Here is a 17,362-nt window from a genome sequence, read left to right as displayed (position 1 = left end):
AGAGTTGTGGTATAAAATCACTTTTGATTCGGTTCCCTCACTTTACTCCCAATGATGTACGCTTCTCTTCTTTTCTGGCAAAAATAACTGTTGATGAAAATGTAACCTTGTTAATTTTTTCCTGTAAGGTGCTGATTAAAAGCGGTTTTCCAGTTACCGGGTGGGAAAAAATTAGCAGCTGTAAATCACGTCTGCCTGTTGCTTGTTCTATGCTTTTATATCCACCCCTCTTAATTATTATTATTATTATTTCATGCATCATCACCCCATTTGCTAACAAGCCTTGCAGACTCTTTTTGGAGGCATAGGTTAAATCTATAGGTAATTATTTTTCTGCAATACTGGTCAAATTACTGTTGCTTTCATTTCCTCTCCCCACTCTTTCACTAATTCTCTCCTGATGTTTTGTAATCCCTCAGGTTGAAACCCTCAGGAGAAGCTTCCTCATTAGCACATATTTCTCACTGGGATGTGGCTGTTATTGCTACTTGCACTCATTTCAGATGTCCTCACCTTCACTGGCCACTGAACTTTCAAAGCACCATGGAGATATCAGCCACAGAGGAGAATTTGCTAGCACAAAAGAAAGCAACAACCTTGTTGGCCTTCTTCCTTCGTCTTAGCACCCTGGATGACTGTCCTGCATTATAAAGGCAATTATAAAGTAATTGCTCATCGCTATTGCCATTAAACGCAGGCCCTCTGCTTCCAGAAAGGAAGATGGGAGGATAGAATGAGAAATAATTGTTGAGTCAATCCAAAGGTTTAACTGCTATTACCATCTCTTTTCCAACTTCCTTTGTTCAACAGTTTTCTAGCTTATTATCAGCTGTTTGACCAGCAATATGAAGGGCTAAGTCACCTGCTTTCATGTTAAGGACCAATGCAGAATAATAAGAAAAAAGGGGGTACATTTGATGTATTGTATGAGGAGAAAACTTTCAGGGATAGTGGTGGTGGTGGAGGGCCGAAAAGAAAGACACCATAAAAGCAGAACAAAAACAAACCACAACTAGGGGAAAAAGGAATAATAATCTTATCTCGATATTCCTCTTTCTGGCAGTTGATAACTTGGGAAAGAGAGTATTAATTGGGAAAACAGGATAAGACTAGACTAAGTAACCATCAGCCCTTTGGGTTGCTTTTAACATATAGTCTTTGTTTGGATAGAAATCACTGTATCTTCCGCCAGCTAGAATAGCAAAGATGTTCCCTAGTAACTCGCCAAACTGTTGGAAATGTAAGAGTAACTATGGAACATACTATCATCTCTGGTGGACATGTTCAATGGCAAAACAATTCTGGGCCAAAATCAAAAAGTGGTTGGAAGAGATAACACAGAAATCAATAAAGGGAGAGCCAGAACAATTCTTACTAGGGATCCCCATAGAAAATTATACAAAAGATATACAATTTTTAATATTAGACACATTAACGTAAGGCCTATGCGCAAAATTGGAAGAAGGAAAATCCACCAACAGAAGATGATATGAATGGTTGGAAAATAGGAAGGATAAGAAAAATGATTAACATGGTAAAATGTAGATGAAATATAGATAACAAAGATAGACTAATAGATAATAAAAGTTAAAACATATGTAAACATATGTAAATAGTAAGAAAGGACCACTTTGACAGAGCTAATAAGAAACAATGATATGTATATAAATGTTGTATGTTTTGTGTTTTGTTTTAATGTGTTTAAAATAAAAAACTTTTTTTTAAAAAAAGAAATCACTGTACCATGTTATGCTATGATGTGTGTATTGATACTTATATTTATTTGGATCTCAACACTGATCAGTAGTTTTTAAAACAATATAGTACACATATGTATTCTTTGTATATTTAAACTTCTTTCCTTCAAAACCTTCCTTCCTTTCCTTCCTTCCTTCTTCCTTCCTTTTTTGAATTAGAAAATTATATTATATGCTCAACATTGGAAAAATAATGAAATTCCCATGATGGAGAAGTAGATTATGAAAATGTTAGAATTTCCAGAAATGGTAAAACTGAACAATTAAAAAAAAGACTGGAACTCTTATATGGACTTTTTGCTAAAAAAAGAAAAATGAATTAATGATTTGTGCATTTAAACATTAAGAAAGATGTGGGTTAAAAGGATGGAGAATGGATTTGCAAAATATTTAAGAGGGAGGAAGGCAATAATTATCTGTTGAAAAAAAGTTCCAAGATCATTTATATATTTCTTTAGTTTTCTTTTGCTTTTTACTCCTTCCTTCCTTCCTTCCTTCCTTCCTTCCTTCCTTCCTTCCTTCCTTCCTTCCTTCTTTCCTTCCTTCCTATTATATGAACATTCTTAATAAATATAAATTTAAAAACTTTTTTTTTTCACGTGTGATGTCTGCCCAACAAATATTGTACAAAGAGACCCACATTGGGCTTTAGTAGCAAAAAAATTCAGTGGTAGCACGTTTTCTGATTTAAAAAAAAACGTTAAAAGTTTAATCTTTTAGATTCCTTTCAATGTTTGGCCATCAAATAGCTTCCATGGTAAGTTTTGAGATAGGCTGGACAGCTATAATTAAAGCAATAATAATGTAACTACTATATTGGAAATAAAAATACTAGACAGTTCTTATTCCTCATAGTGGAAAAGACAACAAACAAGCAAGTTATAAGATCACAGGATTGCAATAAAAATACAATCCTGATATTTATTACATGATTTGTGATTTAATAAATCCACTGTTGTTAAGTGACGGAACCGGTGTCATGGTCAGATCATTTTCTCCTTCGCCTAGACTTTCGGACCGCCGCCCACCACCGCAGGGAGACGGAGCCAATGCGTTGGTTCCGTCCCAGGCGCCTGATGGACCCGGAGAGGTTCCGGATGGAGCTTGGGCCGTTTCCTGAGGATCTGGCCCACGGCACAACTGAAGAACTAGTTGCGGCCTGGGAACGGGCTGCGGCTGGGGCTTTGGACCGTGTCATGCCTTTGCGGCCTCTGACCCGGCGTAGATCTCAATTGGCTCCCTGGTTTTCCGAGGAGCTGAGAGAGATGAAACGCCGGAGAAGACGCCTTGAGAGCACTTGGAGGTCTAGCCGTTCCGAGGCTGATCGGACACTAGTGAGGTCTTTTACTAAGACCTACCTAGTGGCAATGGGGGAGGCAAAACGTTCTTATGTTTCCACCCTCATTGCATCGGCAGATAACCGCCAGGCCACCTTGTTTCGGGTGACCCATTCCCTCCTTCATCAGGAGGTTCGGGATGACCCTTTGCAAGGACGTGCTGAGGAGTTTAACGGTTATCTATACAATAAAATCGTTCAGCTTCGGGATAGTTTGGACCAAGACTGCGATGATCCAACCGAGATGACGGAGACGCGTCTTGTTGAGGTTACTTGGGATGGGTTTGATTCTGTGGCTCCCGAGGACGTGGACAGGTTGCTGGGGAGGTTACATGCAACTACATGTTTACTGGATCCGTGCCCTTCCTGGTTAGTGCTGGCTGCTCAGGAAGTGACACGAGGCTGGCTCCAGGGGATTATAAATGCTTCTTTGTTGGAAGGGGTTTTCCCCGCCGCCTTGAAAGAGGCGGTGGTGAGACCCCTCCTTAAGAAGCCTTCCCTGGACCCAGCTATTTTGGGGAATTACCGGCCAGTCTCCAACCTTCGCTTTGTGGCGAAGGTTGTAGAGAGTGTGGTTGCATGGCAGCTCCCTCGGCACCTGGATGAAGCTGTCTATCTAGACCCGTTCCAGTCCGGCTTCCGACCCGGTTATAGCACGGAGACGGCTTTGGTCGCGTTGGTGGATGACCTCTGGAGGGCCAGGGATAGGGGTTGCTCCTCTGCCTTGGTCCTATTAGATCTCTCAGCGGCTTTTGATACCATCGACCATGGTATCCTGCTGCGCCGGTTGGAGGGATTGGGAGTGGGAGGCACCGTTTATCGGTGGTTCTCCTCCTATCTCTCTGACTGGTCGCAGACGATGTTGACAGGGGGGCAGAGGTCGTCCACGAGGTGCCTCACTTGTGGGGTGCCTCAGGGGCCGATTCTCTCGCCTACCCTGTTCAACATCTATATGAAGCCGCTGGGCGAGGTCATCAGTGGTTTCGGGGTGAGTTATCATCTGTACGCTGACGACACTCAGCTGTACTTTTCCACCCCGGACCACCCCAATGAAGCTATCGAAGTGCTGTCCCGGTGTCTGGAAGCCGTATGGGTCTGGATGGGGAGAAACAGACTCAGGCTCAATCCCTCCAAGACGGAGTGGCTGTGGATGCCGGCACCCCAGTACAGTCAGCTGCACCCGCAGCTGACTGTTGGGGGCAAGTTAGTGGCCCCAAAGGAGGTGGTTCGCAACTTGGGCGTCCTCTTGGATGGACGGCTGTCCTTTGTTGAACATCTGGTGGCCGTCTCCAGGAGGGCCTTTTACCAAGTTCGCTTGGTCCGCCAGTTGCGTCCCTTCCTTGACCGGGATGCCTTATGCACAGTCACTCACGCTCTGGTTACGTCTCGGTTGGATTATTGCAATGCTCTCTACGTGGGGCTGCCCTTGAGGTGCACCCGGAGGCTACAGTTAGTCCAGAATGCGGCTGCGCGAGTAGTAACGGGAGCCGCTCGTGGCTCCCATGTAACATCACTGCTCCGCAGTCTGCACTGGCTTCCTGTGGTCTTTCGGGTGCGCTTCAAGATTTTGGTTACCACATTTAAAGCGCTCCATGGCTTAGGACCCGGGTACTTACGGGACCGCCTGCTGTTACCTTATGCCTCCCATCGACCGGTACGCTCACACAGAGAAGGTCTCCTCAGGGTGCCGTCCGCCAAACAATGTCGGCTGGCGGCCCCCAGGAGTAGGGCCTTCTCTGTTGGAGCAGCGACGCTCTGGAATGAACTTCCCCCTGGCCTACGCCAAGTGCCTGATCTTCGGACCTTTCGCCGTGAGCTAAAAACATACTTATTTATTCAAGCTGGACTGGCATAATGGTTTTTTAACATTTTAAATTGGGTTTTATTGTGGTGGGGTTTTAAATTTTTTAAATTTTAAATTTAAATTTTTATACATTGGCCTTTTTGTAATATGCTTTATTTTAATTGGGATTTTAATTGTATATATATTGTGTTTTATTTAGGCTGTACACCGCCCTGAGTCCTTCGGGAGAAGGGCGGTATAAAAATTTGATAAAAAAATAAATAAAAAAATAAATAAGTGACATAAACTTTAGATTTAAATCCTAAAGCTCCTTATTAAGGAGGCGTGGTAATTATAAGAGGATTTTCTTTCTCACTTCTGAGTTAACTATGCATGATCGTTCTGGAAATTGACTGTTAGAAGTAAGTCTGGGTTCTGGGACAGCAAGAATCAGATTTCTTTCCCCCAAAGTAAAATCAAAAGCCTCTTTCCAAACCTCCTTGCCTCACCTCAAACTGCTTCTCACACAAGGGTGGCAAAACAAACTCTGTGCATAAACAAAGAACACTCTCATGTCCACAGGTGAGTGTGAGAGGCCAAGCCTTGCTAGAGAGAGAGAGGGAGAGGGAGAGGGAGAGGGAGAGGGAGAGAAGCTGGCCAAGATGTTTTTACACATAATTTCTTCACCGGCCATTCTGTCTTCTCTGTCAGCTTTCTACACTGGAAAGGAAAGGAATCACCTCTTCTAGAATGAAGTCTGTTATTGCCCAGAAAAAGTGTTCAGGATTACAGGTAGACCTCAATTTACATTCACAGTTGGGACTTGGAACTTCCATCACTAAGCAAGGTGGTTATTAAATGAATTGTAACTAATTTTATCACCGTTTTTGTTTAGCAAATCAGGTGGTCACTAAGTGAATCTGGCTTCTGGCCTTGACTTCATGTCATTAAATGACTGAGAAGATCATAAATGAAGATCAAATGACTCTGGGACACTGCAACAGTCATAAATACATGCTGGTTGCCAAACACCTGAATGTTGATTACCGTATGTGACCACAGGGATGCTGTGACATTCATAAGTGTGAGGACCAGTCATACGTTACTTTTTTCAGTACCTTTGAACGGTCACTAAACAAATGATTGTAAATCGAGGACTACCTATATTTTATTTTGCATGTATTCATGTCTGTCCAGATTGAAATGTCTGTGTTTTCAAACAGAAAGACAGTCTTGGTATGAAGGTGCTCCTATGTTGACTCAAGACGGGATCTGTTCAGAGGCTGGACAGTCAACTCTCTGAGATAATGTAATATGGATTTTGAACTGTGCAGCAGTTGGACTCTTATGATCCTTCCAACTCTATGGTTGTATGGAATCATGGACAAATTCAATTTTTTTACTACCGGTTCTGTGGGCGTGGTTTGGCTTGGTGGGTGTGGCAGGGGAAGGATACTGCAAAATCTCCATTTCTACCCCACTCCAGGGGAAAGATACTGCAAAATCCCCATTCCCCACCTTCCTGGGGGAAGGATATTGCAAAATCTCCATTCCCAGCCCACTCTGGGGCCAGTCAGAGGTGGTATTTGCCAGTTCTCCAAACTACTCAAAATTTCCGCTACCGGTTCTCCAGAACCTGTCAGAACCTGCTGGATTTCACCCCTGCTTCATAGGCTGTTTTTAAGTAGATGGGTCTCTTCATCCTCCAAATTTTTATTTATTAATGGATTTATGTATTTGTTTGTCAAATTTAGGTCCTCCCAATCTCACTTTCGGTGAAGGGTAAAACACAAATAGCTTATTCTGGATAGTATAGGAATGACAACTGGCATTTCATATTAAGAATTCTAACAAGAAGTAATATAAATCATCATTTATACTAAAGCTTCACTAAAGCAGACAAGATATCGTAGAAGAAGAAAAAAATACCTTTTTGGACAGGCTGGGTTCTTTCATTCAAGAGAGCCAAATTCAGTATTTGTTAGTTGAACTGTGGGTTTTCTGACTCACATCTGCTACAGCTCTGCTGCTGCTCCCTCTCCGTTTATTTTTCTGCAAGACATTGGTGCGGGGGCACAAATTAGGCATGGTGGGTGGGAGACCCTTGCTGGCTTCAGGCTGGGATTTGGGATAAGAGCCAAGGGAGAAGTGAGTGGTTTCCTCCAAATCATATTCTCTTGTCCTCTCATCTCCAGCTGGTGTCTGGCTACCAAGTGAAAGCTATTGGGGAGAAGGGAAACAGAGAAAGAAGAGAAAGAAAGAGGAAGGAAGGAAGGAAGGAAGGAAGGAAGGAAGGAAGGAAGGAAGGAAGGAAGGAAGGAGGGAGGGAGGGAGGGAGGGAGGGAGGGAGGGAGGGAAGAAGGAAGGAGAAATAGAGAGAGAGAGAACTATCATTGCCATATTTCCAACTACCCATTTCCAAGCTGTGTGAGGCAGAAATAGAGCTCTGAGATTTGATCTGAAGAGGCCACAATCTCATGGGACAGTTGGTATACCTTCCAGCATCCCTGTTCAAGAGGAATTTGTCCTGGGTGCTTTTGCTGTGTTTGACTTGCTGGTCAGAGCTGGAGAAAAACCCTGTTCTGGCCTCCACACGGGACCAGAGCGGGCCAAACTGCAACTCAAATATGGCCTCCTTAGCTTCATTCCTGAAACCTAAATTCCTCCTAGAATTTAGTGGCAAACCGTTGCTTTTCAGAATTGCAACTTTCAAAAAAGTGCATTAAGCATTTCTTGAAGTCATCTGTTAATATAATCATAAAACAAAAACCATCCAGGAGCAATCATTTGTGTCTATATGTTAAATGTCAAAATATCTGCCATGATAATATGGCTGTCATCTTGACTTTCATACACACACACACATACACACACACACATATACTCCTACTGCAGGCACCCCCTGTAACAGGGAGCTTATAGAATAGAATAGAATTTTTATTGGCCAAGTATGACTGGACACACAAGGAATTTGTTTTGGTGCATATGCTCTCAGTGTACATAAAAGAAAAGAAGAAGAAAAAAAACCTTAATCAAAGATACAACATTTACAACACAAATGATGGTCATGGGTTGCAATTTAACCCTTAATGATAGCAACAAAAAGATACAGTCATAAGTGCAAAGAGATTGGTGATGAAAACAATGAGAAGATTAATAGTAGTGTAGATTTAGTAAATAGTTAGACATTGTTGAGGGAATTATTTGTTTAGCAGAGTGATGGCCTTCGGGGAAAAACTGTTCTTGTGTCTAGTTGTTCTGGTGTGCAGTGCTTTATAGCATCGTTTTGATGGTATGAGTTGAAACAGTTTATGTCCAGGATGTGAGGGATCTGTAAATATTTTCACAGCCCTCTTCTTGATTCGTGCAGTATACAGGTCTTCAATGGAAGGCAGGTTGGTAGCAATTATTTATTTATTTATTATATTTATTTATTTATTATATTATATATTATATATATTATATTATAAAATATTTATTCATTAATTATTTTTATTTTATCCAGCATCCTTACGCAACTTACTCCATGCCTTTCAATCTGATGAAAATATGCTCTCTTTGGCAAAGTTAAAGTAAAGATTTAAAAAATTCTGCAGGCATATTGGGAAGGTGCCATCTTCTTCAAGCTGTAACTGGTTTGGGCTAGTCTTGGCTCTTTTTGGCAGAGATTTTTCTTTTACAATCTCCAAGACAGAATTTAAAACTCTAGGGATCATCACATATATCATATATAGAAGTTGCCACACAAAAAGCAAGGTTTATTTCCAGGTCATCCACAACTAAAGAAAGATGGAAGATTTTTGTACAGTATTGTAGAGAACAACCAATATAGTTGAGAGTGTGTTTTGCCAAGTATCACGGCAGTGATCAGGTGCCCAGGCAATTAGTTCTTTTGGATCTAGAGACAATAAACACCCCTATAAATACAGATAGTCCTCAACAACCACGATTGAGCCCAGTTGTTGAATTTTGCCCCTTTTTTACAATCTTTCTTGCCACAGTTGTTAAGTGAATCACTGCAGTTGTTAAATTAGTAACATGGTTGTTAAATGAATTTGGCTTCCCCATTGACTTTCAGAAAAGTTGCAAAAGGTGATCACATGACCCTGGGACACTGCAACCATCACAAATACATGCCAGTGGCCAAGCATCCAAATTTTGATCATGCGACCACACAGATGCTGCAATGATCAGAAGCGTGAAAAATGGTCACAAGTCCCTTTTTTTCAGCGTCACTGCAACTTTAAATGATCAATAGGAGAATGATTATAAGTTGAGGACTACCTGTGAATGGATTTTAAGCTTTATTATTATTTAATGTGAGCAGTGGTACCCCAAAAGTGGCCAATTTCCACAGTACTTAGTGCTAGGTTCCATGGACAAGAGCAAGCTCAGTTTTTATCAAAACCTGGCACTATGATTTCATAGTCCTGCTATGGTCAAGAGACCACAAGACCTGACATTGACTGGCTGACACATCACTCCAGAATGGGAATAAAAGACCTGAGACTTTCATAGCAGGAAAAACTTTGAAACTACATGAAAATTCCCCTTCACCCCTTCTCTCTCATTCAATGAGCAAGGGTGAAAATAAGCCGGCTAACTCAGAATGAGCTCTTAAGCTTCTAGAACCGTGATGGTGAACCTATGGCACGTGTGCCACAGGTGGCATGTGTAACCATATCAGTGGGCATGCAAGCTCAGCTCCGGCGCACATGCATGCACCAGCTGATTTTCGGGCCTTCTGGGCCCACCAGAAATAGGGAAATATGCTGTTTCTCTACTTCTGGCCTTAGGGGGTGGTGGGGAAGGCTTGTTTTTCTCTCTCACCTGACTCAGAGCCTCTCTAGAAGTCTGGGGAGGGTGAAAACAACTTCCCACCCAGAGGTCCTCCTGAGGTCCAAAATGGCCTGTTTGGCAACTTCCAGTCCCACCGGAAGTTGGCAAAGGAGCTGTGACTGGCATCCGGAGGACCTCCAGGGGGGATGGTGAAGGCCATTTTTGCCTTCCCCAGACTCCTAGAGAGGCTCTGGAGTCAGGTGAGAGAGAAAAACGGGCCTACTGGGCCATCGCATGCCAGGAGCAAGGAAGGGTGTCGCATGTGCGGGGACAGGGCGCATAGAATTATGAGTGTGGTCACGCATGCACGTGACCCCCTCTGCCCCCCCCCACCCCCCCAGCACGGGATGGCAAAAAGGTTAGCCATCACTGTTCGAGAATGTTCTTAATAGGAAATAGAAATTAAAATGTATGTCACTAAATTCCTCAAAATAATGGTCTTTTACATTGCCACTACAGAGGAAGAACTCAAGTGAAAGGCTGGATATGACTTCAGAATGAGATGTGAGGAGTAACAGTGTCTATGCCCACACAAGTATTCTTTTCAGTTATCTTATTTCCAGACACCAAGCTTGCCACTCAACCCCATGGTTTTTCACAAAGAGAAAGCAACAAGCCCTAAAGGGAACAAAAAGACCAGAACATCTCCCCATCATCAATTAACACCCAGATGAGCATAGATTAACACCAAGATTTTAACATCATGCCTACAATCAAGAAATAAACAACACCCCAATCAAGGAACTGCCAAACAAGCTAACAGTAAAGAAGCCCAACCAAAGAACCACCCATCAACATTGATAGGGCAAGCCACCAGAATATAAATTAGGAGCACTTTCTATTGGCACTGGTGGTGTTACTTAGTTTGAATAGTGAAACATCTGCAAGAAAACAACCAAACTCAGAGAGCACCAAGGACCTCTCGAAAAGAAACCTGGTTTCTATGGCAACCTGAAAACTTGGAGCTCCCCATTTTCAGGAAGCTGACTGCGTATGAGGAAAAACGCTTTGCATGTGTTCAGATACAATGCTTCTTATTCAACTTTTGTAGGTTGAAATCCAGGACTTCTTACCTGAAGCCCAAGCTTTGTTTCTGGGATCTTGCTCTGCTCCTGGTCTGGATGCTTAGAGTCCTTTCCTCTCTCCAAGAAAAGCCTCTGCCTTGGAGGGTCACGGGTTAGACAAACCCAGCAGTGCCACACAAATTTGCTTTGGCCAAGCTTTGGTTTGCTGGTGCAGATTCGCCCTTCACAGGCTCTGCCTCCTGGGTCACCAGATCCAGCTCAAGTCAGCAAGACTCACTTTTCAACCTAAACTAGGGATTGATGAAATGGTGGAAGATATGGAGAAACTGGTTCTGGAGAGGAGAGAGAAGGAGAAAGATATAAAAGCAGAAGGGTCATTCCTAAAATGATCAAAAGAGAAGGAGCAACTCTAGCAAAGACACAGTTCACGATACAGCAACACACAATGGGAGAGGGGCTTATAATGCCAGATTCCAATTACTATCCCCCAGGATTTTCAGAAGGATCTGTTTATTCATTAAACTGATGGAAGTGACTAAGAACAGAAGGCTAATTGTAATAGGTCTATTTTGTTGTAAATCTTATTAGTAAAGCCAGGTGGAAGGTAGGTTTAGAATCTTTTAATTGTACATTATTTTCACTCCAGTTGTGGATATATTCCACTTACCGTATATACTCGAGTATAAGCCGAGTTTTTCAGCACGTTTTTTGTGCTGAAAAACGTCCCCTCGGCTTATACTCGAGTATATACGGCTTATACTCGAGTTTTTTTTTTTCTTCTTTTTTTCACATTATACCGGGCTTGGCGGGCTTTTGCATTAGCGCGGGGAAGCCCTGCCGGTGCAGTGAGAGGGCGGGGCGGGGGAGCCGCCAGCCTTCTCGGCTGAGGGAGGGAGGGTTTCCCCGACCGGTAGCTGCCTCATTTCCCACCCTCGGCTTATACTCGAGTCCCCAGTTTACCCCAGTTTTTTGGGGTAAAATTGGGGACCTCGGCTTATACTCGGATCGGCTTATATTCGAGTATATACGGTAATTTTATTCCCTTTGTATAATTTTTAACTGTTGTTTGGTTCTTATTGGTTAATTTTGCAAAATTGTGCTTGGAGTGTGTCCTCCTGGGGAGTGTGTTATAAATAAAAGTTTTATTTGTTTATTTGGTTCCCAGACGCTTTCCTCTGAATAGCAAGTTTACACCCACCCACACCAACAAAACACACTAGTGGTAAAACACAAACACCCAACAGGAATAATATGCGTGTGAAATTCTGGGAGACATCTAACTGAAAACAGACTGCTGCAAACATTTCACATCTGCACAGCGCTTCACTCACAGCCAAAAAACTGCCCTCTCTCTTACAAGCACTGCTTTGTCAGATCATGTATTTGCTATAGACATAAAGTAAATGTAATTTCTGCTTCTGCGGAGCTGCACAAAATATCTGAATCCTAGAAATGGAAGCAACAATTTCAGAGCAATTCTCTGCTCAGTGCAGGAATCCAAATTATAGTACGGAAGTGCTCAATTTACAACCACAATGGAGTCAAAAATTTCAGTTACTAAGGCAGTTGTTAAGTGAGTTTTGCCCCATTTTTACGAATGTTTTTGCCACAGTTGTTAAGTGAATCACTGCAGTTGTTAAGTAAATCTTGGGGTCATTAAGTAAATCTGGCTTCCCCCATTAAATTGGCTTGTCAGAAGCTGGCTGGGGAGGTTACAAAATAAATGGTGATCACATTGCCATTTATATAAATAAATGCTTGTTGCCAAGCACCCAAATTTTGATTATGTGACCACGGGGATGCTGCAATGGTCGTAAGTGTGAAAACCAACCATAAGTCACTTTTTTCATTGCCATTGTCTCTTTGAAAGGTCACTAAATGAATGGTTGTAAGTTGAGGACTACCTATATCTTTTGCAGAAGACTGTCCAGCCTCTGATTCTGAACTCCAACAGTAAAAATTAACTTACCAACTAACTCATAAATTGTACTACTGACAAACAGTTGTTCCTTTTAGGAGTTTTTCTATCCCTAACATTCAACCAGAATCTGCTTTCCTGTAATTGAACACTCATCCTCCATTTGGTGACCACAGAGACCACCGTTTTCAGTCTTCTACAGGGCTTCCCTTTGGATGCTTGAAAAGTATTATGATAATTGTACCACCTGTAGCCCAAACCATATTATCCCAAGGCTAAACAAATCCAGTTATCTCACTATTTCCTTAGGTCTTATTTTCCATCCTCCCGTGCCTTTTTTTGCACCAGTTTTAGTTTCATTAAATCGTTTTTAAAATGAGATGCCCCAAACTAGATGCAGAGGTATTGAAGCAAAATCTAACCAATAAAGAATAATTATTACTTTTACCTTCTGAAATTTGGAAATGTATATATTATGCATGTATTTATTTATTTTGAGTTAATATCTTTACGGGACATTCAAGGCAGTTTACAACTATGCTTCGATCGATACTGCCTAAAATCCATTTCCCTTTCTGGAACTCTTTTACAAAGTTTAGTTTATGTTCAAACTTTGAACAGCTATATTTCTCCATTATTTTTATATATATTGTTTCCAATTCAAATGTATCATATGCTATATCTCTGTTTTATTTCTTTTTGCTAATAAAGAACTTTCTTTAGAATTAAATTTCATTTGCTATTTTCAATCAAAATCCCTTTAAATATAGGGGCCCATCTTTGAGACCATTAACCGTGCTGCCTCATTTTGTATAATGTGCAAATCTGATAAAATATCTTTTACCAACTTGATCCAAACCATTAATGAAAATGTTGAAGCAATAAAAAATGTTTAATGCGTTATCTTGTTCCTTGAGGGTTGCATTTTAGGACAGTCACAAAAAAATAATATACAATATGCTTAGCACTACGTACAAATCTTCCGTTCATTATTTAACTGGTTGAACAGCGAGTGTGCAATCCATATCACAAAAATTGTGTACTGTTGTAGATGTTACCCAGTGTGGCGGGGTTTACACAACACACTAAGCTTAGATGGACTGGACAGTTTGTAATTAAATATGGTTGATTTGTTTGGGACAGTTTGACTAAAAGTAGGATAGTTTGATGAATATTAAATCTGAGGTGTAAATGATTTAATGGCGGGAAAGTGATTAAAGGGAATAGACATGAAAACAAAATCAACAGCAAGGATACGGAAGGGCTGTCTGCCACCTTATTCTAGAGTAGGAAACAGATGGATGATGAAAAGTCATGGTTCATTTTCATTTCACTCCTTTTCATCTAAGGTCTGTCTTTCTGTGTCTGCATTTGTGAATTCCTTTTGTCCATTGATCAATACAGTCCCCTTCTGTCTTTCTATCTCTTGGTTATTTTTTCTTTCTCCTCGTTGGCATCATTCCATGGAAAGTTGTATAGTTATGCCAGCAGGGAGTTGGACCCTGAGTGCACGTCTGTTTGGGGTGGAGGAGGTGGGAAAATTCTGCCTGTTACCATCTCCAGACCAATCAGACCCCTAAATGTCGTCCAAGCACCGGCCCCTCAGCCCCTATTGCTGACGTGCTGTCAAAATCCCACCTCAGGGTTGAAATAAACAGGCTCCTCAGAATAGACAGGAGCTGCACCAAGGTTCGACCCCAACATACCAATATTAGCAGGGTGCGAAGAATGTGAGGGAAGAGAATTTGCAAACCCAGACAGATACGCACAAATCCTCTTCACATACAGGAGACCTGGCGCCATCAGCGGCACTGAGAATGTAGAGGAAAGGAAGAATGGAACAAAGATCGGAAGAAAAAGCTTCATGACTAGATCCAAAGCAGTGACCATATGCATCAGATACAAGAGAGATGGGAGGGGAAAGTGACGTCTCCCAAAAGTATCCTTTACAATCTCAAACCAATTTTTAAAAATAGAAACAGGAGGGAGCAAAAAGGGGAATGGGAAGGATCAAAAGGACAATAGATAGGCTTATTGATGGAGTAGTAGACCAAAAAGTAGGGAGACAAAGAGGTAGTATGATATTGACTTTGATATTCAATTTAATTGATAAGTAGAAATAAATATTGGTGGTTCGCTTTACTTGATTTCTCTCCTGAGGACTAGAATGTTAAAAAATTATTCTGAGCAGCTTACCTTGGACCATTTCCTCATGATGACGTCATCAACAAACTTTTCTTCATGGCTACTGCTAGGCAACGGCTCCTCATCAGAAGGAGACAAATCAGCAGCAGTCCTGGGAGCTGTCTTGAGCCTGATGTGTGTTACTGGGGTGGCCGGCAACCTCTATGCTCTGGCGGTGGTGCTGGCCTCAGCCTCTGCCTCCTCTCTGCATGTCCACCTAATTAACCTAGCTTTAGCAGACCTTTTGTATCTCTTGACGGCTCCCTTCATTGTTCACAATGGGCTGGTGAAGGACTGGCCTTTTGGGGAAGCTGGCTGCCGGATTCTGCTCAGCCTAGACCTCCTCACTATGCATGCCAGCATCTTCTTGCTGACTCTGATGAGCTGTGAGCGCTACACTGCTGTGGTGCACCCGTTCCAGGCTGCCAGCCGTGCGCGGCGATGCAGCCGACCTCTGGCCATTGCTGTTTGGCTCCTGTCCTTTGCTCTGGCCCTCCCCATGATGATCATGATCCACCAGGAAGAACGTACAATGGGGAATGGAGCTGGGGTGCGTCGCCTCTGCTCCCCTACCTGGAGTGAGGAGCAATACAAAGTATACCTGAGCATCCTTTTTGGCACTAGCATAGTGGCACCTGGGATAGTCATTGGGTCACTCTACTGGCGTCTGGCAAGAAGCTACTGGCTGTCACAGACCCGTGGAGGTTTGGGACGTTCCCCTAAGAACCGGGTCTTCCTCCTCATCCTTGTGATTGTCTTGGCATTTTGGGCCTGTTATTTGCCTTTTTGGATCTGGCAACTCCTTCCCCTTTATTGCCCATCGGCAGCCCACCTGCCCATCCACACGGAGATCTCTGTCAATCATCTGGTGACCTGCTTGACCTATGGGAACAGCTGCATCAACCCTTTCCTCTACACTCTGCTGACACGCAACTATCGTGAATACCTACGTAGTCACCAACGAGGGGCTTCCTGGGGCTTTCTGCCATGCCTCCAGAGCAGAAATGGGTCTCAGAGGGTCACAGGCACCTGAGACACAGGTAAGCAAGGACGGACACTAGAGGAAAGCCAAGATGAATCTTGCTCATAGCTGGTATGAGCTGACAGAATCATGACTTATAATAGTAGGGTAATTTTTTAGATGTTTGAGATCACAACCTGATCATCCCCGCAATGCAACTGGTAGTTAAGAGAATGGCCCAGCTAGCATGCCCAGGTCATGCATTGGGGCGATCAATAGAAATGCTAATTCTCAAATGGATTAGAGCAAGGTTGCTACCAATTCTTTGTAATGTGCAGAATGGAGAAACAGACTCACTAACAATTGGCATATATGCCAGGTTTTCCCCTTATTCCACCCACTCTCCAAATTAATTTAATTAATTTACTCTTGCTGAGTAAAACTAGATCTCTTTTCATCTATGCTGCTTAGATAATAACTCCTGGATCAGAAAAGATACAACTCCATCAAAGTCATGTTGAAAGAGGACTTGTGGCTGTAAAAAATCAGATTATAGGAAATAAGGGTCAACTTCACAATAAAAACAGGGTGGCTAATTAATTGGTATCCAACTGTAGCATTTGCATCCCATCCATATGTAAAAAACCCTGTCCAGTTCAATTGAAAACCATTTAATTCCTAAATAGGGTTTCTTTTTTTCCAGGCCCACAAGTAGACCACAGATTGTAAAATATGGGGATCTTTTAATTGAAAAAAAGATCATAAGCAAACTTACAGTTCACTACACAAAGATCCTGCAAATTTTATTTTAAAAATTCTTTCTTCAGTAATACAATAAAATGAAGTAATGTAAAGTGATTTCTAAAATGAATTCAGAGAATATATTCTGATTTATGGAAGGGATACGAAATCTATAAATTTATCACCTAGAAATTTATCTAGAAATGTGCTTAATAGTTTCCTAAAGTGTATGTGCATATATATGATTTTTAATCATTGTGCAATTGTGTAATTAGGATTAGAAAATATTAATAGCAAACCTATTCGAATATACACAGAAAAACATTTTAACAATAATATTGTGTGTCATAAAATTGTAAGTTCCATGTCTGATAATGTTTTTCAAGATTTTATACCACACATTCGCATACAGACTTCTGAGCATACTTTTTTCCTCAGTTACAAATAGAAAAAATTGATCCTTGCCAAATTTTGAATTTTCCAAAATTAAAGTTTTTGACTGCTCTAAAAAATTCAAAATAATGAATATGTCTTGTAATGAATATACCTTTTGACAATAGTGCTTTAATACATCAACTTCCTCTTTATTATCATAATTAATTTCATTATGAATGTCACAATTATCTTTCTCATTAGGAAACCTGGACTCTTTATTGTCCACAATGACTCTTTAGAATGCTGAGAATCTCAGACTGGGAAAGAAACAAAAATTGTGCATTTCGTTTGATATGTTCTGCTAAGTTCTAGTTCTTAAATATCTGAAGTAAGTCGCTACAGCTTCAGCCTCCAACAATTTATATTGAACTTGGAATTTATAT

At 41.6% G+C, this 17,362-nt stretch overlaps 1 protein-coding gene across 1 annotated transcript; it reads left to right on the top strand.

The window, feature by feature from the left end:
* Positions 1–14,860: 14,860 nt before the first annotated feature.
* LOC131197331 (urotensin-2 receptor-like) lies at positions 14,861–16,275 on the top strand. Its single transcript, XM_058181253.1, has one exon. It carries the CDS (start codon positions 14,871–14,873, stop codon positions 15,873–15,875), a length of 1,005 nt encoding a protein of 334 aa, XP_058037236.1. The 5' UTR covers positions 14,861–14,870; the 3' UTR covers positions 15,876–16,275.
* The last annotated feature ends 1,087 nt before the right edge of the window (positions 16,276–17,362 follow it).

The sequence above is a fragment of the Ahaetulla prasina genome, chromosome 4 (genome assembly GCF_028640845.1).
Source record: "Ahaetulla prasina isolate Xishuangbanna chromosome 4, ASM2864084v1, whole genome shotgun sequence".
Classification (NCBI taxonomy): Eukaryota; Metazoa; Chordata; class Lepidosauria; order Squamata; family Colubridae; genus Ahaetulla; species Ahaetulla prasina.
This window is presented reverse-complemented; position numbering and strand designations above follow the sequence as displayed.